This window comes from Gobius niger, assembly GCF_951799975.1.
Source record: "Gobius niger genome assembly, chromosome: 13".
Taxonomy (NCBI): domain Eukaryota; kingdom Metazoa; phylum Chordata; class Actinopteri; order Gobiiformes; family Gobiidae; genus Gobius; species Gobius niger.
This window is the reverse complement of record NC_136864.1, coordinates 31,542,870-31,569,787: the sequence shown is the minus strand read 5'-3', so window position 1 is coordinate 31,569,787 and position 26,918 is coordinate 31,542,870. Positions and strand designations below refer to the sequence as shown.

The following is a 26,918-nucleotide window of genomic DNA, read 5'->3' as shown; positions in this document are numbered from 1 at the left end:
TTTCTTCATTATGACTCATATGTCCTCTGGCTCTAGTCGTGTCCTGCTTCAGGTTAGGTCCTGGATTAGTCCTGCATTAGCCCTAATTTAACCCTGGTTTAGCCCTGGTTTAGCCCTAGTTTAACCCTGGTTTAGCCCTGGTTTAGTCCTGGTCCTGACGTCTTTTGTGCGCAGGAGGTGACTAAACTTGACACTTTGGCCAGTCGCACACAGAGGTATCAGGTCTAGTGTCTAATAAGAAGCAACAAAAGCCTCCGCTCTCCGGTTGATGAGCGCGTTTGGATGGACCCGACACGGAGCGCTGGACCTGGGCTTTGACACGGACAGCCTTATTGAATCAGGTGTTGTAATTAGGGCGCACAGAGAATCTGGAAATACCCACATCCATCATGACTCCACTGTTCTCCTGACACCAGGCTGAAACTTTACTCCTCTGCATTCACAATGATGTTTATTACCTTTGAAACCACGTGAAACCACAAAAGCATTGAAACGGGGGACAATACATCCATCACAAATAGCTCGAAGCGGGAAACTAGAGGAGTTTATGGTCTGTTGTTGACTGTATGTTGATGCAAAGTGACTTTTTGGATTAGAAGTACATAAGCGGCAGGAGGAAAAAAGTTCTGGCTCTGACCTGGGTTTGGTTGAGTTTAGACCAGAACAACTTTCAGATCCAAGTTTATCCTGAATGAAACTCATTTACCTGTTGCTCCTGTTTCCTTTACTCCAGCGACATCAGCCATCAACAGAGAAAACACTCCCATTTCTTAGTTTGTACCGGCTTGTGAGATAAAATATAGATGTGTTTGTTCCGAAAAGCATTAATCGTCAGGTCAACTTTAGGAACAGTCATGTTTTAAAGTGGCCATTTAGTTTCCCTGAGGAGAGAGGAAGTGGATACAGCCGAGTGAGGAGCACGTTTCTGATCACAGCAGACTCATGTCCAATCACCTGGGCAGGAGCCGCTGACAGGTGGACATTTTCCCATCATGCACGGGGCCGTGTAGACCTCAGAGGGGTCCCAGGTGTTTTCTGTGCACCAGGTGCCCATGACATCAGAGCAGGTCTGGGGCAAGTCGGACAGAAATCTATCCAGCACCGTGCGTCAAAACTCCAGAGACGCTCATGTCCGGGGTGTTCTCTCTGGCTTTGTAGTTTCCAACCTGATTACCATAAAACAATCTGAATATTAAACCCTGTCATCGTTCTTAATCTTATTTCTTAGTTGTGGGGTTCATATCCAGCCTTCTCTCCAATCTTAATGTTCACAAGCTCCATGTTTGTCGTAAAGAGAGATCATATTCTGAAGGTTCGGCCCCACCCTTGTCTCTAGCCCGGGCTCAGGTCTGCGCCTTTGGATAAACAGCGGGTTGTCTTTGCATTGGAAAAATCAATGATTGAGAAATGAGAGCTTTGGGACCTGTGCACAAACAGGAGGAAAACAAAGACACGGGACGGAGAGTCAGAGTGCTCACTGTAGCGCCACACAGACACAGAGGGCTCAGAGGCTGAAGGTCACACGGTCTTGTCCAAGTATAGTACTGCACAGGCCCTCAAGCAAAATCGGCATCAAAGTATATATATTTTTAAAAATGGCTTTGTCACAATAACCGGCAGCCCTTTAGACAGCACTTTAGTTGAGCTCCAATAACAGCTCCGAGCCGTTTGCTGGCACTGCAGAGGAGAAAGGAGAAAACATGAGCCTGACGGTGAGAGTCTCTCTTGATCCTTCCTTTCCCTACAGTTCAGATCAGACTTTCATTTTGGATAAAACAGCCCAAACTATTTAAGCCCCGGCATTATTTTCGGCTGTGGTGTAAGGGCCAGTCTTCTGCTGTTCTCTCTCATCCGGCCACAGAACACAATCTCATGATTGAAATGCCAACAATTTGTTTGGCTGAGAACGTTGGCTTTCTTTTGGAGACTCTTCCGAGTAAAGGTGACGTCTGAGAGTACTGGCCAATATTTCTCCAAGCAACTCTGTACATTTACAGGTGTCAGAGAAAAGAATTGGATATAAGTTGATACAGAGAAGACGATGAACTTTGAGACAGTTTTTGTGTCATGTACAGGTGAAACTCGGAAAATGTGTATATCGTTAAAAAGTGCATTCATTTCTGTTAGTCAACTTAAACTGTGAAAGTAATATATAATAGACTCATGACATGCAAAATGAGATATGTGTGGCCTTTATTTGTTATCATTTTCATTATTATGGCTCAGCTTGTAAAAACCCCAAATTAAAAATCTCATAAAATTAGAATATTTTAAAAATGGACTGTAAGCCATGATCATCACAATTATAACAAAGGCTTGACCTAATCACTTTGCATGTCATGAGTCTATATATTAGCTTCACATTTTAAGTTGAATTACAGAAGTAAATGAACTTTTCAAGGATATTCTAATTTTCCAAGTTTCACCTGTAGATTCTCCCAGTAATGACAGAGATATGAGCCAAAAGCTAAGACAAAACATCTGCAATTCCACAGTTACCATAGTTACCACCATGGAATTTTCCAATGAATGATAATTTGTCAATTCTTTTTTATAGAGATTTCTTTGAAAAGTTGCATCTTTTCCATAGAGTTGTATTGGCCCCTGCCCTCCACCTGAGATCATGATGTCATCACGATCTAGAACATGTATGCAACCTCAAAACCTTCAAAAAAGAGAACGATACAAGGTCACATTCTGCACACTCGAATGAAGGCACAGACTGAGCCCCTCGGAGGTGAACTCGAGACCACTGAAAACTCTGCTGGGGCGACCTGAAGGATCTTATGTCTTCTATGTTGTTCTAAATGTAGTTTGGCACAATGTGCAGTATCAAGGTAGTGTAAAATAAAGTGCAACCAAGTAATAATTTGAGCCCTGCAGAGTCTGGTCCAGGTCTGTACTATAAAACACAGAACATCAGAAACACACGTGTAAGGCAGAAGATGGGCACGGCTTAGTTTAAGTCTCATCCTGGTTTAGTTGAATCGACTTTAAAACCAGTTCTTCTTAAACCACTTTGAAGTTAGTCCAGTTATAGTATTTATTTAAAACTACAGTGGGCTATCTTCTCTCTCATAGTTTCCAAACAACCCCAAAGACAGTAAAAAGAAGTGATGATGAGAATGTGTTTGACCTCATTGTCGCGGTCCTTCTCCAGGAAGTGTCGGGCCACGTGGCTGGGCAGGATGTTCCTCAGCATGTTCTCGTTGTGCTCTCTCAGCTCCTTCATCTCATTGATCTCCTCCTTGGCCTGGACCCTCCACAGAAAGTCCAGCCGGGCCGTGTACTCCAGCTGTGCAACCACACACAGCAACAAGTCAGTGAAAGCAGTGAAAGCAGAGTGCGCAGCATGTGCTCCTTTCACTTCACAAAAGCTGCTGCAATCACAACACAAGCTAGATGTTCACAAAATGAAACAAGACGTTATGTGTTGTGTATACATATATACATACATACATACATACATACACATATATATATATATATATATATATATAATATATATATATATATATATATATATTTAAGGGATGTTTTAATGGAAAACCTGCTGAACATTCAACCTGTGTCCTTTATGCTTTTAGTAAAAAAAAAAAGATAATTAAAATAATAAGTAGGCAATAGCGTATCTAAAGGAATTGGTGTGATTGTTTTAAAAAAAATATTCCCTAATAATAATCTGATCTCATAAATTCACTATATAAGAGTGACCCAAATCAGCTGATTTCTTCGTTTCACTTTTGTTTGTACCACAGCATAACAGAAGCAGTGCTCTACATGGTTCTTTTGGGACTCTTCCTTTGGCAGTGTGATGCAAATCTAGGGATGCAACGATCCGATACTGGTATCGGGTAGCAGAGCCAATACCCGAAAAAATACGGCATCGGCTACAAATATCCAAAACTTCACCGACACTTCTTTAGGCTTTGTAACGTTCATTGTGTCGACTCGTGTTACTGCATCACTTTTAGGGTTCATTTTGTCAGACACGGGGTTAGAGATGTTGAAATCCTATTTAGGCTTAAACGGTTTAAAAACCCAACTTTCACAGCTAAATCTCAGTGAATATGGGCCTGCTGTATCATATTGAAGCTTAGAATTCAATATGTTAATGTAATATGTTGTATGTTAATCGCCGCATATGACGCAGCTAGCGACAATACCCTAATGCTAGCGTCCACATGCTAATGCTAGCGTCCACATGCTAATGCTAGAGGCAGCACGCTAATGCTAGTGGCAGAATGCTAGTGCTAGTGGCAATATGCTAATACTAGTGGAAGTATGCTAATGCTAGCAGCAGAATGCTAATGCTAGTGGCAGTATGCTAATGCTAGTGGCAGCACGCTAATGCTAGCGGCAGAATGCTAATGCTAGTGGAAGCATGCTAATGCTAGCGGCAGAATGCTAATGCTAGCAGCAGTATGCTAATGCCAACGTCAACTAATCAAAGCTGGGTCCGAAATTCTGATTGGATCACCTCGTACAATCAAACTACTGTACTTTAGTTTATGAAATGGAGAACAGGTTTTGAATGCACAGGTTGTAATCATCAGATGAGTGTATGTGAGTAATGTAATGTACCCTACACTCAAGAGAATCTAGTGTAGGAAAATCCTTGTTTAATGTTTTCTATTACAGTCTATGAACAGATATAATTGGTCATTTACATGTAATGTAAAGTATCTTGGTATCGGTTAATATCGGAGATCGTCAGATACTCAAACCCCCAGTATCGGTTTCGGAAGAAAAATAACTGGATCAATGCATCTCATGAGAAAATGGCTCAAATTTGCTCACTGGATTATGGAACGTGCCGCTGAGTTCGCCGTGCTTCTCGCCAGAAGCTTAAAGGAACAGGCCACCATTTTTCCATAATGTGATATGTTCTTACCTGAGCTTAGACGGGTTGATACATACCTGTCTGGTCAGTCACAAACGACCAAAGATGTTGTTAGCATTTGGCCTCTCCCAATGTATTCCTATAGCTCCAAACGGGGGTGGAGTTAGAAGCGACCAAGTTCTTTCATGGACAAAGACATCAACTCGTCTAAGCTCTGGTAAGAACATATCTCAGTATGGAAAAACTGTGGCCTGTTCCTTTAAAGCCTCTCGGCCAGTGTAAAACCTCATTTGAAAGCTAAGACCTACAAAACTGAGCTAAATGGATCTTTTTCCTTGCTTTTGTATTTCTGTCACATTTTTGTTGCTCTTTTTGTGGCTTTGTTGTCCCTTATTTGTTTGCTTTCATTGGTTCATTTTTGTTGCTATTTTGACGCTTTTTCAAGAAGCTTTTAGATTTAGGTAAAGAAAATTTGCTCGGTTCAGGTGGGTGTATTTATATATATTTCAGAGAAAGGAAGTGACAAATAACTAACTCATTAGTATTTAAAGGTACTGCTTTGAAATCTTCTGGACCTGAACGATTTTCTAAGCACAAGGAAGGAGGAGTGAACCCCTGAGTTGGTTTTTGTTTGGTTTCTCAGACGCGTTCAGTGGCCCTCGTGTGAACACAGCCTCTGAAGCCTGGTTTCCGGCGCTAAAATGGGACGATGATTAAAGTCTAACGCCCAATCACAATGAGAGCTTCTCCGTAAAACACTAGGGGTGATGGGTAATGGGTTTGAACGCTGCGGGACGTTTCATGCTCCCATGAACTCGGCGACCGCGGCAGTGGAGCGCCCTGGGAGGAGCGCTTTGCTTTACTGATTAATTCTCCAATCAATTACGCTTTTCAATCGAATAAAGAGCGAGCAGACGGCGCGGAGGAGAGGCTTTCACAACCGAGCGCAATCAGGAAATAGCACTGACGCCCGAGCAAGACTTTATTCAGTTGTCCCCAAACTGAACGTCTTCCGCTCCATTAGGTCTTAGTTTGCACTAAAGTTGCAAATCCCAGTAGTTTAAAGTAAGCTCTTGGATGAGAGGAGAACAGACGACTACTTTTTGAAAACATTTACCCCATGGAGTAATAGAGAGAGGAGTGAGTGAACAGACGTGTCCGTGTGGCTGACCTGCTGTCCGTGGTAGAAGACCGCCAGGAGGAACATGGCCATCAGCAGCAGAGACGTCTCTTTGGTGCCCAGGAAGTTCCTGCAACAACAGTCGACGTGTCACAACGGGGCAAAAAAAGTCACATTTCAACGTTTTTGTCAACTCGGCGTTCTGTGACAGGCACACACTGCTCTAAGAAATCAACCTGGACAGACTCAAACAGACAAAAGCAGCGATTAGGGAGATTTATTGACATGTATATTAGTTTTGGCGATCAGACCCCGGCGGTAACATCCATGCATGAAAGTCAGTTTGGATGAACAGCTTGTAGTTAGGGAGGTCTTCCCCCGGAGCCTGGACACTGGTGGTGGTATGGGAGACCCGTGAAGCTGCAGCAGGGAGAAGCCGTGGATGGAAGAGGCGGAGATGGGGCGGAGGCGGGTCGCAGCGCAGCCGGGAAGCGAACGAACCATGATTGCTGGGGCTTAAAAGAGGTGCGGCTCTTATGCTGATGGCTGAGGTGGAGGTGTGGCCCTCTCGGAAGTGATCATTGGCTGGAGGTGATGCTGAAAATCATCTCCCAGGTTGAATTAACGCCTAGGCTTCATTATCATCATGGTGTTTAGCAGAGATAAAGAAACGCCTACAAAAGTGTAAAGAAGCAGAAAGAGTGCCTTGGTTTGTAGAAAGTCCATATCCTGCTCCCTGTCTCCTTCTCAAGAGCTCAGAACACTCTGTCCCACCTGATGATGTCATGAGGTGATGCTCCTCTGGGTCTCTAACCTCCAGATACATTCAACCGGCTCATGATGATCGTCTCAGAGGCACAGTGGCGCAGCAGTTAGTGCCAGGTTGGATTCTGTGGAGCTTGCATGTTCTCCCCGTGTCTGCATAGCTTTCCTCTGGTTTCCCCTACCACTAAAAACATGTACAATAGGCCAGAAGGAATGTAGTGAGTGAGTGTCTTGGTATAATCTGAACCATTAGATTTTTTTTACAGTTTCCCACTAGCTTTTTTATGCTGAAAAAGACATGATTTCTCTAAAGTTTGGGCTCACCCAGGCCAGTCCTATAGCTTCTCTAACCAGCTCAACAGTTTTCAGCAGAGCAGCAAAATGACACGAATCATCACCATTAGCTAACACAATGCACCATCAGACGCCCTGCACATGTGGAGATATTCCATTTTCAGCTAGAAAAGGCATTCACAACATTAACAATGTCTGAGTCATTTAATGTTATCCTCATATAATCCTCAGCAGTGCTTTTCCAGCAAAAATAAGGACATTTTGAGTGACCCCAAACTTTTCAGTGGTATTGTTTAGCCTATTATATATTTTTTCTTTCCATCTGCAGATTATGACGCTTTGTCCCTAAAAAAAATAATAATAATAATATAAGTATGATATTGAATTTCTTTGTCTCCACCAAAAAACAGATCCTAGGATGTTGTTCAGAACTCTAAAGGCTTTCTTCGATGTTTTTTGCCTCCTGTTTTTGAGGCTCACCAGTGGTTTCTCTGGTGAATCTTCTCTTGATTGTTGACTTTGACTCACACACACCACCTCCTGGAGAGCGTTTTTGATCTGACCTATTGTTGTGAAGCGGTTTTCTTCACCAGGGAAACAATTCTTCGCTCATCCACCGCATTTGTCATCCGTGGTCTTCCAGGTCATTGCTATCTCTCTGATGATTGATTTTTCAGCCTAATAATGGCTTACTTCACTGATAGTGATCTCATATTGAAACTAACAGCAAAAATATCCAAAATGCAAATATCACAGTTGAAATGAACTCTGGACGTCTCATCTGTTCCTTTTAAATGTGATTATGAGGGAGGAGCAAACACTTGACCATGGAGCAGCTGAGCAGACACTTGTCCCATTACTTATGGTCCCTTGAAAAGTGGGAGACTCGCATACAAACACTTGTAATTCCTAAACCGTTCATCTGATTTGGATGTGAATACTCTCAAATGAAAGCTGTGTTGTTTCATTTGAAATTGATTGTGGTAAAAACATAATTGAGTTGATGTGGACCGTTATCGGTGCTGTGTTAGTGTGGGACAAAGTTTAGAACAGTCTCCCTGTCTGCCACAGGCCATAGAGTCGTCTGTGTCCCTGCAGAAGGTAAAGAGCCATATTTCCTCTGCGGCGAATCAACTCATCATAGAACTGTAATGAAACTGACTTTCAAACGTCGGCGTGTTGGCTTTAATGGTTTATCCAAAGCTCAGTGCATGAACTGAGGGATGTTTTGACAAGTATCTAACTGACCTGCACCAGGAGTGGGTTTGAGTGCAGTTCATCTGTACGTCTGGTTGGTCCGTGCGGGGCTGAAGGTGCAGCAGTGTGTGGATGGAGTCTGCATCCTCCCGCTGTTCACTGGGGCTGATGTGGAAAGGCTGCGCTCGTGTCCACGGGCGTCTAACACGCTGCTGTCTCTTCTGGTTCATAAATACTTTTCCACAACTGTCCCATGTGAGAGACTTTTTTCTTCAATAGGTCATATTGTGCAGACGAGGAGATCTAGTTTGTCACCAGAGAATGTGAACAAGCTGGTCAGCCTGAGTGACCGGTGGAAGAAGGAGAAATAGAGCTTGGACTGATTGACACAAAGCTACTGACTGTAAACAGCTCATCACCACCTCTAATGTCGGCCTACAGCTCAACATTCATGTTTAACTGAATAAACAGTTACACGAGTGCATTTTATTGAACATGAATTATTTTCATCACCAAGTATCAGAGTAGAACGTTCTCAAGCAGGTTGTGATGCATTTTGGAAACAGGAGATGAGCCCCTGGTCTAACGCACCACCTGCTGAGAAACCTGTTCTCAAAGACTTGCTTTTATTTGGGTAGCAGACATATTCTGAATGCCTTCGACAGAATTCAAATGAGCCACTTTAAACTAGATTCATTCCATCACTAACATATACTGTATATGTGTATGCAACAATCGTTTTTGTGAAAAGGTCAAAAACGCTTTTTTTGTTCAAAGTGGGGTTCTTTTCAGGCAAATTCTAATCATGTAAAGATCATATCTATAATCTAACATAAAAATTAAATGTCTGACTTCCCTGATGATTAAACTATGGGCTGTTTTCCCAAATGACTTCTAAAGCTGCTAATTCAGAGTGAGGGACAGTATTTGTGTGAAAAGAGTGGAATGAAGTCCGGTGAGACGGAGAAGAGTTGTGTTCCTGCCCCGGTCACATGGTGCGGTGCTGTCAGAGCAAAGGTCGCGGTGCCTTCGCAGACAGGCCTCAGGGTGGGATTTCTCACCTCTGCATAATGTGATCAGAGAACAAAGGTCAGCGCTGCTCGACAATCAGCCTGAGTGTTCGCACCTTACGCCTTACTCTCATCTGTCTGCTGACCACACAGGCCACCCAACACCTCCGCACTGGGCAGGATTAAGGAGGTCCATCTGGAGCGTGGGGGTTAACCGGGTTTAATGCAAAGTAGGAAGTCCAAAGCCATTTAAATAAGTGTTAGGAAAAATAACTGATAAATTTTTTTTTTTTTTTTTTTTTTTTTTAATCCACATGTGTTTTTTTGCTACAAATGTGGTCTCAATTCCCCTCTGTATGGCAACACAATAGGGACAAACCTTCCTCCATGTTGTGAGTCAGTGGTAGTACATCTGCACAGCGCCACCTACTGCATCACTAGGCTTCTCAAATGAACCAAACACATGGACAAATGGACTTTTGACTTCGTAGAAATGTGGTGGAGTAGAAAGTATTACACTGTAAACAGTATACACTGTATATACAGTCAGGTCCATAAATATTGGGACATCGACTCTTGTCCCTATAGAGCACTACAATGGATTTGAAACAAAACTAAAAATATGTAGAGTTTCAGCTGTAATTTGAGGCTATTTACATCCAAGTCGGATGAACGGTGTAGGAATTACAAGTGTTTGAATGTGAGCCTCCTACTTTTCAAGGGACCAAAGGTAATGAGACAAAGCAACAATTATGAAACTTTTTCCTTTTTACAATTTGGTTGTAGATCCTTTGCAGTCAATGACAGTCTGATGTAGAGGCACAGACGTAACAGACGCTGGGTTTCATCCCTGGTGATGCTCTCCAGGCTTCTACTGTAAATGTCTTCAGTTCCTGCTTGTTCATTTTCCCTTCAGTTTGGTCTTCAGCAAGTGAAATGCAGCTCAGTTGGATTCATGTCAGGTGATTGACTTGGCCATTGAATAACATTTCATTTACAAAGCTCTTTGGTGGCTTTGGCAGTAGCTTCGGGTCATTGTCCATCTGCACTGTGAAACGGCGTCCGAGCGTCCGAGGCTGAATATGAGCTCATAATATTGTCCCAAACACTTCAGAATTCATCCTGCTGCTTTTGTCGACAGTCACATCTGTAATAAACACAAGGGAACAGTTCCATTGGCCCAAACAAGCCCAGGCCATGATGCTGCACCACCATGTTTCACTGATGAGGTCGATGTTTTCAATCAGGAGCAGATCCTTTATTTCTCCATATTTTTCTCTTCCCGTCACTCTGGCACAACTTTGTCTCGTCTGTCCTGGGATGTTGTTTCAGAACTGTAAAGGCTTTCTTAGATGCTTTTTGCCTCCTGTTTTTGAGGCTCACCAGTGGTTTCCACCTTGTGGTGAATGGTCTGTATTCTCTCTGGTGAATCTTCTCCTGATTGTTGACTTTGTTTGACTCTTATTATATGACAGGCACCTGTACAATGACAGAGCCCCTCAGGCCTTCTGTGTATCTACTCTGTCCCCTTTGTTTTCTCGCCTGGGAAAACTGCTACACAGCGCATTTTCAGCAAATCACAAGCGCGGAACTAAGGAAAACTCTCCTTCTCTTATGACATGTCAGAACGAGGCCAAATGAAGTGGATTTATTACTGATGGATATTTGTCGCCTCTCCCTGATGAAGAGCTCTGATAGAAAAGCAGCGGGAAACTGCAGAACGAGAAGAGTAACTTTGGTTTACACTCGTCCAGGGAAAAACAGGTATGAGACTCGGGGGCACTCACTGTGTGTTGTGATGCACGGTGTCGTAGCGGACGAACAGCGCGGTGTAGAAGGCCTCGGTGAGCAGGGAGTAGATGCCCATCATGAGCAGGAGGATGGCGAGCTTCAGCACGGAGTTGAGGCGCAGGAACACGGCACAGGTCACCATGGCCAGCACCCCCGTGAACACGAAGTACTGCGGACAAACACATTCATGTTCGGATCTGGGCTGGATGGAGTCCACTGGTTCTCAGTACGTTCACGTGACTTCACAACATTCTAAAGAGCCTAAAGCAGAGGCGGAGCAGCTGAAAATTCTTTGGTGGCAACTATGGTAACTCTCATAGATAGTGTAGAATCACGACTTCAGTCTGTTAAAATGACTGGTATCAGGTTGTTTTGGCTTGTTTAATGCTTATTCAACACCAATTTTGGAGGAAAAGAAAATATTTTACATTCTATTTTACAAGTCGCAACTCCAGGGGGCTTGTGGGTTTTGACACGATACCCGAGCCACTGTCGTAGACTACTCCAGTGTTTCCCAGCTGGGGGCACTCGAGGACCTAGCAGGAGGTACATGGATCTATTTCAGATTGAAAATAATAATAGGAAAAGCTATATTTTGTAGACAAATGTGTAGTTTTGGTAGAATTCTAGGCAACATTGTCTTTTTACTTACAAATAGCACTTATTGCTTTCTAAATAAACTTGAGGCAGGAGGTACACGGACAACCTCTGATCCAAGGGGTCCACGAGACAAAGATGGTCAGAACCACTGGACTGCTTTATCAATGAAACATGAACATGTGTAACACGTTTCCTTTTTATTGTCTACAAAACCAGACCAAGCTGTTTTTACAATAGGAACGGCTCTTTAGCAAAGACATGTTTCTGTTTAAGGGGTTGAAGTCTGGAATGGGCGGCACGGTGGCACAGCGGTTAGTGCTTGTGCCTCACAGTAGAAGGTCCCTGGTTGGATTCACCTGGACAGGGCCTGTGTGAGGAGTTTGCATGTTCTCTGTGTCTGTGTAGGTTTTCTCCGGGTACTCCAGTTTCCGCTCAAAATAGATTAACCTCTGGGGCCAGGACTCCCCTGTAAAAGAGATTTTTAATCCCAGTGGGACTTTCCTGGTTGAATAAATGTAAAAAAAAAAATCTAAATGGAACGATCAATTTAGATTCTTTGGTAAAAATTGTGTAAAATGTGATATAATTCATACAGTCCAATTAATTCATACATATCAATTTGCTATTATTGTCCCGCCTTTTTTGGCTGTGATGTAAATACAATAATTATTGTAAATAAAGTCATTCATTCAGTCTGGACAAAGGCTAAGCTTGTTCTAAACCAGGGACTTACCCTAAAGAGGGAAACAGGGCTGCTGACAATCAAAGGCCTCAGAGACACGAGTCCTTTACTCTGCACTCATGTGAAGGCCTGAACCCCGGCTTCACAGAAAACTCCTGAGGAGGGGGTTCCATGTCTCAGCCTCTCGGCCTCATATCAACTGCAGAATACGAGGACGAACGCAGAGTAGTCACGACACAATCGCATTATATTGTTTGTGAAGCTTCTCCCATTTACTATATTCTAGAGATGCACAATAATATCGGCCGCCAATTATTATGGGCAATTATTGGCATTTTTGACGCCATCCTTGATAAAAAAATGTTTGGCCAATAATCGCTGCCTTTCTCTCGGTGGCGGCGCCGTCCCACTCCTCCTGCAGCCCGGAGCTGCTGCAGATTCAACACTGCACATTTACAGCAGCAGATACACACTTTCTCCGGCCGACTACTGCACTGTTTTAGCTGAAAAATATGAAGAGTATTTCAGCGAAACAACGCTGTGCAAATATATGTACATCATTATTGGTGGCATTATCGGTTATCGGCATTGTGGTCTGGAAATATTCAGCTTATCGTAATAGGTTGAAATTTCCATTATCGTGCATCACTACTGTATTCAGTTAAAGATCAGGCAGTAATTAGTTTGTATTGACTTACTTTTACCATTGCCACTATTGCCATGAGAACAACGCCATTATTTTGACCAAAACACTGTGTTTCTTTCTGTTGTGCTGTTTCAGGACACACTGAAGAATTCAAAGAACAGAAGTATCGAGGAAAGCCCCTCCAGAGCTGCCGTCCTACTGCCCAGAGTGACCGCTCTCTCATATGAGCCTGTGGTCTGCACATCAGTATCACTGTCCTCATGGGCGAGTGGCATATGTGAAGACATGGAGATGATCTGTGTGGAGGTACCTCAGGGTAGAAGCAGATGTCGGGAACAGCCACAGACTCATTATACGTCTGATTCCTGAACGCACTGGGCTTAAAGTCGCACCACAGCTGCAACACAAACACATGTGCACTTTTATTAACAATACTCAACTTTGTGCATAATATGTATCATCAACAAAAGAATGTTCCAGATTGTCCATGCATTCATCCATGTTTGCTATGGCGCGCTCGGACTCACGATGTTGATCATGGCGGCCAGGAAGTTGGTGAGGATGGAGAGGCAGACGATGGCGTGCCGGGCGGTGGAGGTCTCGTTGATCCAGCAGCAGGCCTTCCTCAGCACCAGGGGCAGACACTTGTAATCCTCCGCCGTGGTGACCAGGAGCAGGCCGGAGTGCAGCACGATGAGGACGGAGAACTGCACGGCCATCGTCACCATGCTGCAGCCACGGGTCACATGTTAAACCAGATGTGCAACATACATTTGTACAGTGATGTTAGTGCAGTGATAACACTCCTTCCTCCTGTGAAACTTTGGAAGAGGACAGAAAGCCAGCCTCGCCAAGCAGTTAGAACAAAAAACAAATAAATAAATAAATTAGCCTACACCCCGGGGCTCGCACTAAAAGGCCAAACAAAACTAAAGGTGGTGTCCTGAGTTAGAGCTTGTAGGATCGGCACCGGGTGATGAAGGCAGTGTTGGGGACGATTCTTTGAAACCAGTACTGTACTGTATTCTGAATACTTCGAATACTTTCACTTTGATTTGGATTCCATTCATGCATAAATGCAGCATATCATTGATAACATGTTGGCTAGACTTGTTCCTAACAGGCGTGCTGTTAGGAACAAAAACACTTTGCAAATGTCCACAGCCCAAAACGACACAGAGCTAAAGTTCTCCTGGCGGGTTTGATCTTTTCTTTCTTGTTAATGTTTTGAATATGAAAAGTAACTGTATTCTAATGCTGCGTTCCAGGCAACTGGTAATTGGTAAATTTCCCACCTCCTACTTGGAAATTCCCTTGTAGCCGCTCCAAGTGGTAATTAGAACTTGTAAACTCGGAGAAGTCCAGACTCCTCCGAGTTCAGATACAAGTCTGCAATTGCGGCTCCACTGGAGGAGCAGCTAATGATAAAACTGTAACCAAACCACTGCATCAGTGATGTAGACGTTACTTTTGGTCACCGCCTTCAATATAACATTATGACACATGTTTTTTAATCATATCTGGAGTGAAGAAACATTCATATAATGTTAGCATCGTACTAGCTAACTGTTATAGCATTAGCTGTTTTGTTTACATATGACTTTATTCAATAATAATGTTACCAATTGCCTGGAATGCACTATAAAGACCCTCAAATTAAATCAATCAATCAATTTATATTTATAAAGCACTTTTCATACATTTCATGTACTTTACAGATTAAAAAACACTCCCTTATACCCACCTCCTCCCACAGATAAAAACACGTAGTCACAATCACACTTGCCCATTCTTCCAAAGACACACCTCACACACTCAAGGTAAAACAATGGAGACAGTGGACATAAGGCTGAGGTAAGGCTGAGATCAGGCTGAGATCAGGCTGAGATAAGGCTGAGATAAGGCTGAGATCAGGCTGAGATAAGGCTGAGATCAGGCTGAGATAAGGCTGAGATAAGGCTGAGATAAGGCTGGTAACAGATAAACCAGGTTAGGAAACACCATCCAAGGAGCGTCTGCAGCGGGAGCGGCTCCTCGGCTGCAGCCACAGGGACCAACACAGGGCGCCCGGACAACACCACACTTCCATCCAGACACCCACCGGACAGCACCCCAGCAGCCACAGCCAATCACCGCTCCCGAGACAGAGGGCCCCTCCAGCAGGAACAATTAAATAGCAATTAAGGCGAGACACGGCAGGTGAAAGTATTGATTTTTCACGCAGTGGTCGAAGTGGAGATTTTTATCCATTTTCCTCCCTTTACATCTTAGTTTTCATGTCAGATATAAAAATGATGATGTTTATTTTATGATGTTTTGTCTGCGAGGTGGGGGCGACCCGGAAGTAGAAAGGCCGTCTTTCCCGCGGGTTTTCATTCATAAATATTGACAGATTTGACATCCACGTGTCCTGCTAAGGGGCCCCGTGATGACGCTTTCACCCAAATATGGTGTTTTTCCTCCTACGAGACGCTGGAGCGGAAAAGTGGAAGAACGGGCCGAGCATGCGCACTCGCTACAAAACTTCAGGGCTGGTTTTCTCTGAATGTGAGAAGCCGCACTCGGGCAGAGCCTGAGCCCTTATAGAAGCTCCCACAGACTCCACACTTTACAGGCTGAGACTAAACAATATTTTGAAGGTTTTTTCAGAGGGATTTTTTAATATCTAATTCCTAGCCTGATTTATTCAACTTTGAAACCGAAAAACACAGGCGGAATTTGAGTTTTTACAGAATTTTTCACTGATGATTAGTTTATTGAAAAACTAAACAAAATATCCAAAATCCCTCTGAAAAAATCTTAGTTACTAATATGTCAATAAAATAAAACCATAACATTTTAATCTGGCTCAATTCATTATTTTGATTTCGTTGCCCAAAATATAGGCAATTTTGGCCATTTTAATGCTCAAAATGCCTTATTTTTGTGTGAAAACATAAAATGACAGAAAAAGTGCAATACATTTTTTTCTCATATTTATATCTGTGATGTTCAGCAAAAGTTTGAAATTGATATCTCTACATTTTTTTTTTTTCCTATTCACCTGCAGTGTCTCGCCTTAATAATAATTATAAGGGTGTTGAGATAAATAAATAGGCCTAGCAAGAATACATGTCAGTTATAAGCTAAACTAAAAAGCTGGGTCTTGAGCCTGCTCTTAAAAACATGAACGTATAGCTGTACCTGAATACAGTTAGTCATATTGAGTAATCTAAATAAATGTATTCCGCTACACATGGAAGGATGACTGGCCATTGACCGGGGGGGCGGGGCTGAGGAAACATATTGAGGCAGACGCAGAACAACGGGGGCGTGGTTAGGGAGGGGTATGTGTGTGCAGTTGTTTACAATCTCAGTTAGTGTTCAGCTAGAAAGCTAAGTCCTTATCTGGTTTAGCTCCGTGGCTTGGCTTGGCTTTATAAGTCAGAGATCGTAGGATCAGTCCCAGCTGATGACACTTTCTCTTTGTCACAGGCCTCTACACACATGATGCCTTTCTTTTTCTGCAGCACCGGCCACTCCATTGTTAAACGACTGACCCTCCTGATTACCCAGCACGCCATTGCCTCCCATGTCAAATGGTATCTCCCTGTTAGGCTAATGATGAAATGTAATAACAATGTATGAAATAACGCAGAAGGTCTTTCTGATGTCAATCCCTTAGTCATTATTTGAGAGATTTTTACATGACAAAAACAAACACCTTTGTGTAAGTTTTATTGACTGTTTTTTACTAAAGCCTAGGCCCCGGCTCCTGCTGCAGCCCAGTGAAACAGTGTGGTAATGTGGTTTACCTGGCGGAGGGCAGCAGGTTCTGGATGGTGGTGATGAAGAGGAGCACGATGAAGGCGCACACCAGGTTGGACTTGAAGACCTCGTCCCTCATCTGGGAGTACTGCAGGGACAGGGGACAGGGCGGTCAGTGAGAGAAAGAACCACACTGTCCTTGACACGATAAAATGACTTAAATTAATAACATTTGTCTCCATATTTATTACATTTTCTTATTAGTTCATTAGAATTCAAATCACAAACACGCTTTGACATAAGTTAAATAGTCTTGGAAGGATAAATCAGACCTCAGATGGCTCACATGCAGAGAACATGTCTCAATTCAAGTCATTTAAAGTGTAAATGTTTGCAATGCGCAGTCAAATCCACGAGTACGAGCTCACATGAACGCACCACGAGCAACACACAGGCGTCACGGAGAGCACACGGCACATGCAGCAGGGCGACACCACGGACACGGAGCAAACACCACATTCAGAGGACTTTTCTTTGACCCAGGGCTACCGTAGACTTTAGCCCATCCGGCAGAAAATCTGTCCGGAGCAGATGACCCGCAGAGCCAGGTACAGCAGACGCCTGGAGAACATGCACGCCGCCCGCCCATCAACCATGTCCCGTATACGTTACACTAGCTCCGTGATATCGGTCTGGGATGGCTGCCATTGGAGCAGTTTGTGAAGAGGACGGGATTTTAGTGGAGCATTTGCAGTGAATGCATCAAAAAGCAAACTGCTATGACCGTAAGTATATATGATAAAAAGGTTAAACACATTTGGGGCCTGGTTTCCTGAGCCAGGTGCTGAATTGCAACTTGCTTGTGCAGTTTTAGGAACTGTTTCTATTAGAAGTGCTGCACATCTGATATGTAAGCAGCTTTTCGTGCTGATGACAGAAAGAAACCATTACTGTACCTGCTTTTTGCCTGAATACTTTTTGGATCCGCAGCAGACTCAGTTGCACATTTTGAACTCATGTCACATTCTCTCAGATTTGGGACCCTAAAATTGGTAAATTAGGTGCAACATTCCCACAAATGGCTGTCTTCTATTTTCCAGCTGCCTGTCACTCACAATTCAGCGCCAGTCTCCATAAATGACCCCTTTGTGTTTGTGTAAATGTGTAGCACAACCGTATGTCCTTTTGGACGTCCTGAGTCGCCCCAGGACGTGATCTGAAATCAGAATAGTTCCCTCACTTGCTTCTAAAGAATACAATTTGTTTCTCTGATTCATGGATGGAGTTTTTAGACTCTTCAGTTAAAGAGGGCGCTCGAAAGTCCTTAGGATATTTTTGGAACTTCTGCCCCTGAACCACTCCATCCTCTTCAATAGGCCGGCAGATAAAAAGATTGGTGACCGTGGTGTGGCGCAAATCGAACATTTTTGTTCTGTGTGAAACCTAATTGTAGAGGTGGAGCAAGGGCCCAGCACTGCCCCCCCCCCCCCTTGGAATTCAACAGGCCACCTCGCCCAGAATATCTGAAAACGTGAAACACATTTGAAAATAAGATTGCTAAGGTTTGGCAGCACTTTGCTCCTTCAAAGCTGTCCACCCCCTTCCTCCCGCTCACTGCCGAGTGTGGACAGAGCAGCTAAAAGGATTCATCTTTGTTAGTGAAAAGAATCCAGAAACAACAATGACAGGGTCGTGTTAAGCTGTGGAGCTGAACCTACATGTCCCACAGAGTGAAGGGGAAGATAGTTTTTATGGCCACTTGTTGAGAACAGGTTCACAAACTAGGAATTTTATCCCAGGGATTGGCAAAGCCCATATTTAAGCACCATTTTTGTGTCAATAATCCTGCATGTGGAGCCCGTGTGGCAGTGCATTGGTGGCACAGTGGGCAGTGCTCTTCCCTCACAGCCAGAAGGTCCCTAAATATAACCCTGAAAAAATCACCAGCGATTGAGTCTGGTCAGAGTCGGCATCAACTACATTTCCGAGCGGAACATACACAAACAAAACAGGAAGTGGAGAAAACCAATCAGAGAAGGGCGGGCTGGTGTTATTGTTGCAGTGTTAATATTTCAGCAGGATTATGAATCACAAAAGTCACCTACGATCGATGTGTTTTTGGTCATTCACTCTCTCTCTCCTGTGCACCATCTGTAGATTGTTATTGAGGGACTTTCACATCCTAAGAGTGACGCTGGATCATTCTGGACTGGCCCACCCTACAGGCTGCATGTTCTCCCTGTGTCTGTGTAGGTCTCCTCCGGGGCCTCCAGTTTCCCCTACCTCTAAAAATATGTATAACAGGTGTCCTCTGGGTACAGGACATGCCTGAACACGAGATACTGAAATCTCAACTGCTGATACATTTGAACAAAGGCCGCAAAGTCAGGATAGGACAGGTCTTCAGTGTCATTCCAAAATGAAACACAACGAAATTCATTTTGAGTCGTAAGTTTGTTGACTGTTTTAAACTTCAGATAGAAAGTAGCGCCCTCTGCCAGTATTCTTTTTTATAACTACACTCCATACATCTAAAGAGGTAGAGGTCTTTTCTAGAAAATGTTCTAAAAACACAAAGAAATACTGTGGCCAATGTTTCCAAAGTACATTAGATTAAAAAGCAAGAATGAATCACTTTAAAGAAAACAAATGGGAACAGTTTCTCAGTCCAGGGAGTGAAACAGCACACGAAGCTAAAGACCACAGGGGGGGAGGGGGGGCCAAACCAGCACCCAACAGGTCATAGGGCAACGCACTCTGGGGTGAAAACAGGAGGAGCAGCAGAGCATTACATTCACCACACAAGTGAGGGCTCAGCTCAGAAACCACAGCCACGTCCGCCTTTAAAGCGGAAAGCATTGGCAGCTCCACAGTTTGAAAGGGCAAAGGCAACATGGTCGAGTCATGGTTTTACAGTTGTGTATAAATGAATGTTTGTTTGTTTGTTTCATGTCAGAAGAAGCGTGTGGAGTACATGGAGCCAGTGGGAGATTTGGAAATGTGACAGAGAGGCGACTTCTTAGTTTTCCCTCAGTGAATGTAATGCAGGAGAGTTTTTCCTACAGCCTTTAACAGTCGCACCCACTTCGCCCTACATGTTCGGCTCAAATGGTTCTCCTCGTGCCAGGGGTGCTCTGGACTTTTGCCGTCCTAATGGTAAAGCAAAGTTTGACGTTGATAATGCTTGTGGTCGGTCTTCACCAGTGGTTCGCAAACTTCACACACCAAGCACCACCTCGTAAAACATAAGTCCAAGTATCATCATCATCGGCCCAAAAACATCACCAAATCTGCTCAAGACTTCTGCCTCAATTTCGACAGCACCACCGTCACTCCGTCCCCACTCATCCGCAACCTGGGTGTTCTCCTCCACCCCACTCTTTCCTTCGAACCCCATGGATGGCGTTCTTCCATCTCAAAAACATATCACGACTCCGCCCATCCCTCACCTTCTCTTCCGCTGAAATTCTGATTCATGCCTTCATCACATCCAGAATGGACTACTGCAACTGCGCCCTCTACGTCTCACCATCCAAAACCCTCAATAAACTCCAGTACATCCAGAACTCCACTGCCCGCCTCCTCACGCACACTCGCTCCCGTGAACACATCACCCCTGTCCTTCAGAACCTCCACTGGCTCCCCGTCCCTCAACGCAGTTCAAGGTCCTCCTCGTCACTTTCACAGCCCTCCATAATGTGGCCCCTCCATACCTCACCGACCTCCTCCACCACCACCACCAACCTCCTGTTCCTCCCCTGTAAGACCAAGAGCCGAACCTGGGGAGACAGAGCCTTCTCCATCGCCGCCCCCACACTCTGGAACTCACTGCCCCAACCACTCCGTGCCCGTTCTGACCCCCCCCACCTTCAAGAAAGAACTCAAAACCTACCTCTCTAAAAAGGTTTTAATGTGCTAATTTTATGTGTGATCTTATTCTTGTTTTCTGTAAAGCGGCTTTGAGTGTCTTAAAAAGCGCTCTATAAATATAATGTATTATTATTATCATTATTATTATTATTATTATTATTATTATTATTATTATTATTATTATTATTATTATTATTATTATTATTAAGTACCGCTGGGCTGAAATCAAGATAAAATCAAGGTTAAATCAGGTCTAATGGCTGGTGTTCTTTGTCACATTACAAGACGTGGTGTTTGTAAAATCGTGAGCCTGTTCTCGTCTCCACTGTGCGATGGTTCAAAGAGACAGTCATAGCTACGACTTAGTCCAGGCTTAAGACGGCATGTGTTTAGCCGTGTGTGCTAGTGGTGTGCATGGAAAGTCCTGTAAAGTGCGGAGTCAGCGACCCTGGCGGAGGTGTGGTGTTGACGAGACACCTGACAGAGATCCATCCTGAGATTTTCCCCATGACGAGTGATCCTTTGTCACAGACGGCTAAAATCGTTCCTGTCTGAACGGGATACGGTTTGAATGTGTCCGCACTGATGTTTGCAGAAGTAAACACAGATAGAAACACAACCAAGTGGATCAGGCAATGTGAAAGTTGTGGGAAGCTAATGGAACCGATATATTAATGACCTCATCATTTTTAAGAAGGAGCATAGACAGTTTTTTAGACCATGGACTTTTGTGGAGCAGATGTCGTGCCGCTGTGGAGTCCAGAATTCACCCTAACTTCATTCATAACAAGTGCACGTGTTGTTTTCCAAGTATCAGATTTCGGGGTCACATTTGAAGATCAGATACAGGTTAAATCGGGGGAAAAATAAAATCTGCTTTGGGTCATGTCATCCTGCGGTCTGAACGAAGCCTGAAATAGATGGGTCTGACCCGTGTGTAAACAGCACACAGTTCTCATTCAGGCAGGTTCATAGGATCTTTTATATTTAGAAACAATGTGACTTTACTTGCAGTATGTTTTTGGAGGGAGGGGCGTGGGTGTCATAAAGACAAAATGCCATGAGGATGCCCTACGGAAAGGGAGCGAAACGTTGACATCCATCCAAAACAAAACAAGTCATGTTGCATTGATTTTGCATTTGTTTTAAAACCGATTTATTATTATTATTAAAGCACATGAAACTACTCGGGGTGGGAACCTCTGGGTCTGAGTACCTCACATTTCAATACGATACGCGATACATGGCTCACGATGACGATAATCTTACGATACGCCGATATTGCAATACAATTTTTAACCTTCTTTTTTTAAACATTACATATTATTCAGCATTTACATTTGTTTTCATGAGATTATTTCCCTTTTCTTAAAGGAACAGGCCACTGTTTTTACAGACTGAGATATGTTCTTACCTGAGCTTATACCTGTCTGGTCTTTGTGTTTTCTCAGTCACGCTAAACGACCAAAGATGTTGTTAGCATTTGGCCTCTCCCAGTGTATTCCTATAGCTCCAAACGGGGGTGAAGTTGGAATCAACCACGCTCCTCCACAGGCACAAAGACCAGACAGGTACCTATCAACTCGTCTAAGCTCAGGTAAGAACATATCTCAGTATGGAAAAACTGTGGCCTGTTCCTTTAAATGAATAAGTCAATAAATGATTTCTGACTTACTGAGAATGAGTCTATAAATCTGTCGGTGAAATCACTTCACTTACACAAAACAACAAACCATAGCCCTGTTTCAAAAGTAAAAAAAATCAACCGCAAATTAACCGTGAAAACGGTGACATTGGTCATTAATATGATCATCCAAAGAATCAATATAGAAATAAAGAAAAGCATTGGTATCTCATCGTCCTGCAAAATATTGCAATATATCAATATTGTCACACCCCCAGAAACTACGTTTGAGTCAAATGAATAAAGTGTAAAGCTTGCAGCATCGCCTGAAGAAGCCCAAGTACCACAGATTGAGAACCACTGGCAACCAAAGATCACCGGTAAATGTTCATGTTGTTCAGGAAGAAGCGGCTCCAGTGAACTGGAAAAGGCTGAAATGTGGGTGGATCTGAGTAAGTGGGTACCAGAGCGAAAGGCCTGAGTGTGGACTCACAGAGGCAGTCGTTCTTTTCTTACAGATAGATGTTAAAGGACGGAATGATCTTCAGGCGAGACACTGCAGGGGAATCATATAAATAATGAGGCATTTTGAGATGGGACGATCTAATCTGAAAAATGATAGAGCCATGTTCAAATGTATGCTATCTATTTTTTTGACTTGTATGATTCAAAGGTTTGCTCAGGGCGGCTTTTGGATCTAGTTCAGTATTTGAATAAGCGAGTTATTAGTGGAAAAAATGATTTGAAAATTGGATATTGTAAATCCCTCTGAAAAGGAGTGTAACGAAAACTACATATTGAGAAAACGGGCCCTAAAGTTGAATCAGTTTGTTCAGGCATGTGCATGTTTGTCTCCGCACACTTTGCAGGTTTCACCTTCCACAAACGAAATGACCATATTTGGATTAAAGTCTTATCTGGAAGGTAAGTATTTGTGAATTGTCTATTTTACTTTGTCATTAAAACTGAGACGTCAAGACAGAAAACTTGCCACACCTTAACCTGCCATGTCTCGTCTTTCAAGAACATTTCCATTATTTTTTTCCAATGTAACAATATAAAACCAATCACCAAAATCACGTGTAAAAAGTGTCTCTGCCTCTGTGCGTGAACCCTGATGGGGCAGGGGGGGGGGGGGGGGGGGGGGGGGGGGGGGGGGGGGAATGGGGGGGATGCTCTAAAGCCCACAGCTACCTTCTGTTCCAGGCTGGAGACTTTAAACATCAGTGACAATGGCTGGATATGCTCTCGTCTCAACTTATCGCCACTCCGCAAGTCGATGGCGCTCCCTATCCGCTCGTTAATTTCCTCGGGGCCGCACTGGACATGCAAAGCTTGAGCGAGATGGTTTGGAAGCAGATTAATGGAGTTTCTGGTTAGGGCAGCCAAGGTCTACGGGGGAGAAGCACATGCACAGAAACAAAGTCAGCCGCAGTGTGTTTCCCAGAAGGTCGGCCGCCCCAACACGTTGCACGGAGGCAGCTTCCGGCACAGCTCTGGGCCACATGCGGCGCGACGGGCGGCCTGATCGCGGCTCATGCTCGAGCAGACCTGATCGTAGTTAGTAAAGTGACGGAACAAGGGAGGTGGAGATGAGGGGATGTACAGAGGGGAAAGTCATGTGAATGGAGCGAAACAAAACAAGTGTCATTTTTGAACTTTTCGCTTTTCTTTTTCGATGAGTTTTCGATGGTCGCAGACTCAGTGTCAGAACATAAACCAATCCGACAACTGCTGTTTTCCCACTGGATTGGACTGCGCCAAGTGAAACTACAGTGGAGGGGTTTCTGATTTTGATACATCCGTCATTTGCGCTTGTGTCAGTTACGTTCTATCTGGAAGAGCAGCCCAGGCTCCTGCTGCAGCCCAGTTAAAGCCTTTAGCCCCGGAATAGCACAACTGTGAGTCTGTTATTAATCCATTATTTTATTCTGACGGCCCAGAAGCACCGTGGCCCACCGGGAAATGTCCCGACTCTCCCGATTACCCAGCACGCCTTTGGAGATACACCAATCCAGCTTTTTCCTTTCCAGTACTGATACCAAGGGTTTGAGTATCTGCCAGTATCCAGTTAGCATTGCATGCTGCCGCTAGCATTAGCATGCTGCAGCTAGTGGCGACATTTTATGGAGCGATCAAAAGTACATTTGACGAGGTTGAAACTACTCAGCGCTAGGATTCTCCAGGTCCAGAGCTTCAAAATGACATGCAGCATGCTCCTATTCACCTTATTCCGCCCCGCCCACTTTGGCCTCTGATGTTCAGTCGATTGATTTGTGTAAAATGTCCAATGTTCATTTGCACCAACAAGTCAACTCTGCACCGTTTCTCTGTGCGGCCTGAAAACAGCTTTGTTTTCGTGTAGTCACTGATATTATCTGGACTTCTCCAGCCCCATGTTAAAGGAATAGGCCATCGTTTTTACATACTGAGATATGCTCTTACCTCACTTTAGTCGAGTTAATATATCCCCGTCTGGTCATTGTCCGTGCGCTCTGTCAGGCAAACGGAGCACATACGCAGCCTCTCCCACATGTCATATAGCTCCAAAAAAGCTCACGATAGAAGCTACCAAGCTCTTCCACGTGTTCCCTATTTAAATAAAGTTACGTGAAGTGTTTTCATGCGAAGTATATTTACACAGAAATGTAGCATGTCGATTTTATAAGCAGATAAAAAGGGGGACTATATTGTGAGGCGTAATGATACGAGGAGCACAGCGTCCGCGTAGTAACTCCTAAAGACTTCCCCCGCTCACTTGCGCACAGAGAAACGGTGCAGAGTTGACTTGTTGGTGCAAATGGCGGACAAAGACCTGACGGGGATATATTAACTCGGCTAAAGTGAGGTAAGAACATATCTCAGTATGTAAAAACGGTGGCCTATTCCTTTAACAGATAGGAGAAAAGGGGCGGGCACAGTTCATGGCGGCGCCCACGCGAGCTTCTGGAATAAGGTGAATAGTCACACGGAAAAAGCTCAATACCAGTGTAAGCCTCTATTATTATTTATTACAATCCTTCCTTGCTTTCATTTTAAAATCACAGCTCATTATTATTAATTTATAAGAAACATGTTTTGTCAAGTTAGCATTTTCATGTTTACATTACATGTGACCTGCAACCCGCCGAGGAAGCTGGATTTCGGCCCACCACCCAAATGAGTTTGACACCCCTGTGCTAAGCCGTAACAAAGACTGTGGAGAAGAGCTGGTGATGTGAAAACAAAAGAATATTGATTCAATAATATGGCTGATGAGAGACGAGGATTCAGTCCCAGCTTGAACAACAAGAGAGACAGGTAGCACAAAGTAGGCCTGTACATTGTCTGTTAGCAGCCATTATTTAACACAGTGTCACAGAGGGCCAGTTACACTCTCCGTACTCTCACTGTGCCCCCACCTGCGACCCCACCCCGATGAGGAGCGAGAGTGAACTCCACAGTTTAAACTGAGATCTGTTCATTAAAAGGCACCACTGAGACTGACAGGATTCAAAATGTGCTTACCAGCTCTAAATACTTTTATTTTACTCTCACTCTCTTTGAACCGTGGCATTCGTCAGGGAGAAGTCTGACTTTCTTTAACTCAAGAAAACACATTTCTGTTAAATTGGCCAAACGTTCCTATAGTTTTGGGGAGAAGGTCTGAATCACAGAAGCCTTTTTAAATTCAAGGGTTTATTGTGCGTTTATAAAATGTCCAAAGGAGACTGTGGTTGTGATTTTCAACCAATCAGACTTGATAACTATTGCTTTTGTCCATGTCCTTTACTGTACTGTCTCATGTCAGTAGTTCAGCGTCCGCACAGTAAAGTGAAGATTACTGCGCGGATTTCGAACTACTGGTATTATTACGCCTTACAATATAGTTCCCCTCTTTATCCGCTTAGAAAATCCACATTGTTTAATTTTGTGTAATTATACTTTGTAGTGGAACACTTCACGTGACCATATTTAAATAAGGAAAACGTGGAAGAGCTTGGTAGCTTCTATCTTGACCTGGTTTGGAGCTATAGAGGAGAGAGGGAGAGGCTAAATGCTAACGCCGTCTGTGCTGTGTTTACGTGACTGAGGACCATAGACTGTAAAAAAAAATGGACGTCTTATGCTCACTCCTCCCCGTTTACCAGATTGACCACGGCCGTGGGGCAATTCATGGCGGATTTACAGGCTCCCCCTCCCCAGCTCTGACGAAGCATGTTCCTAAAAAGGACATACAGGCGGGATTTTTACCGTAGACTCGGCCCTTGCGTGACGTGTAGCTCGCGCTGCTCCAATGCTAACAGTCCGACCCTCATTAAGTACGAGATTTCAAAAAATCATATTACGAAAACCAGCCTGGTTTCATATATTGTTATTAACCCAGCGTTATCTCAGGAGGAATATCTAGCCTAGTCTAGTGTTGAAACAATTGAAACCAGGCTTTAAAGTAGTTTTTAACGTGTCTAAAGTCCAATGCTTTTCAATGGGGGCCTAGCGGCGATATGGAGGTACTGCAGCAACGGCGGAGCAATGGCGGCCCCCACGTTTGTGGTCAAAAAGCAGGGCAGCCAGCGGCCATTGCTGAGGACACGCGTGAAGACCAGACAGGTACACATGAACTCGTCTAAGCTCAGGTAAGAACATATCTCAGTATGTAAAAACGGTGGCCTGTTCCTTTAAAGCCAAAGTCTGAGGGCTTTCACCGGAACATTTACTCGCCTACACGCCATGATTGTTGAACATGGCG

The 26,918-nt window shown here is 43.9% G+C and overlaps 1 protein-coding gene across 3 annotated transcripts in view; it reads right to left on the bottom strand.

Moving 5' to 3' along the window:
• adcy8 (adenylate cyclase 8 (brain)) overlaps positions 1-26,918 on the bottom strand; it is a 122,482-nt gene that overhangs the window by 9,441 nt on the left and 86,123 nt on the right. For 2 of the 3 annotated variants that reach the window (XM_079570084.1, XM_079570085.1), the window contains exons 9-14: positions 16,743-16,843; positions 13,476-13,677; positions 13,259-13,345; positions 11,017-11,189; positions 6,015-6,093; positions 3,137-3,295 (exon numbers count right to left, since the gene is read on the bottom strand). In XM_079570084.1, the coding sequence (XP_079426210.1) occupies positions 3,137-3,295; positions 6,015-6,093; positions 11,017-11,189; positions 13,259-13,345; positions 13,476-13,677; positions 16,743-16,843 (801 nt within the window). Of the gene's footprint in view, positions 1-3,136; positions 3,296-6,014; positions 6,094-11,016; positions 11,190-13,258; positions 13,346-13,475; positions 13,678-16,742; positions 16,844-23,383; positions 23,582-26,918 lie in introns of all 3 variants that reach the window. The other variant, XM_079570086.1, reaches the window with a different exon arrangement.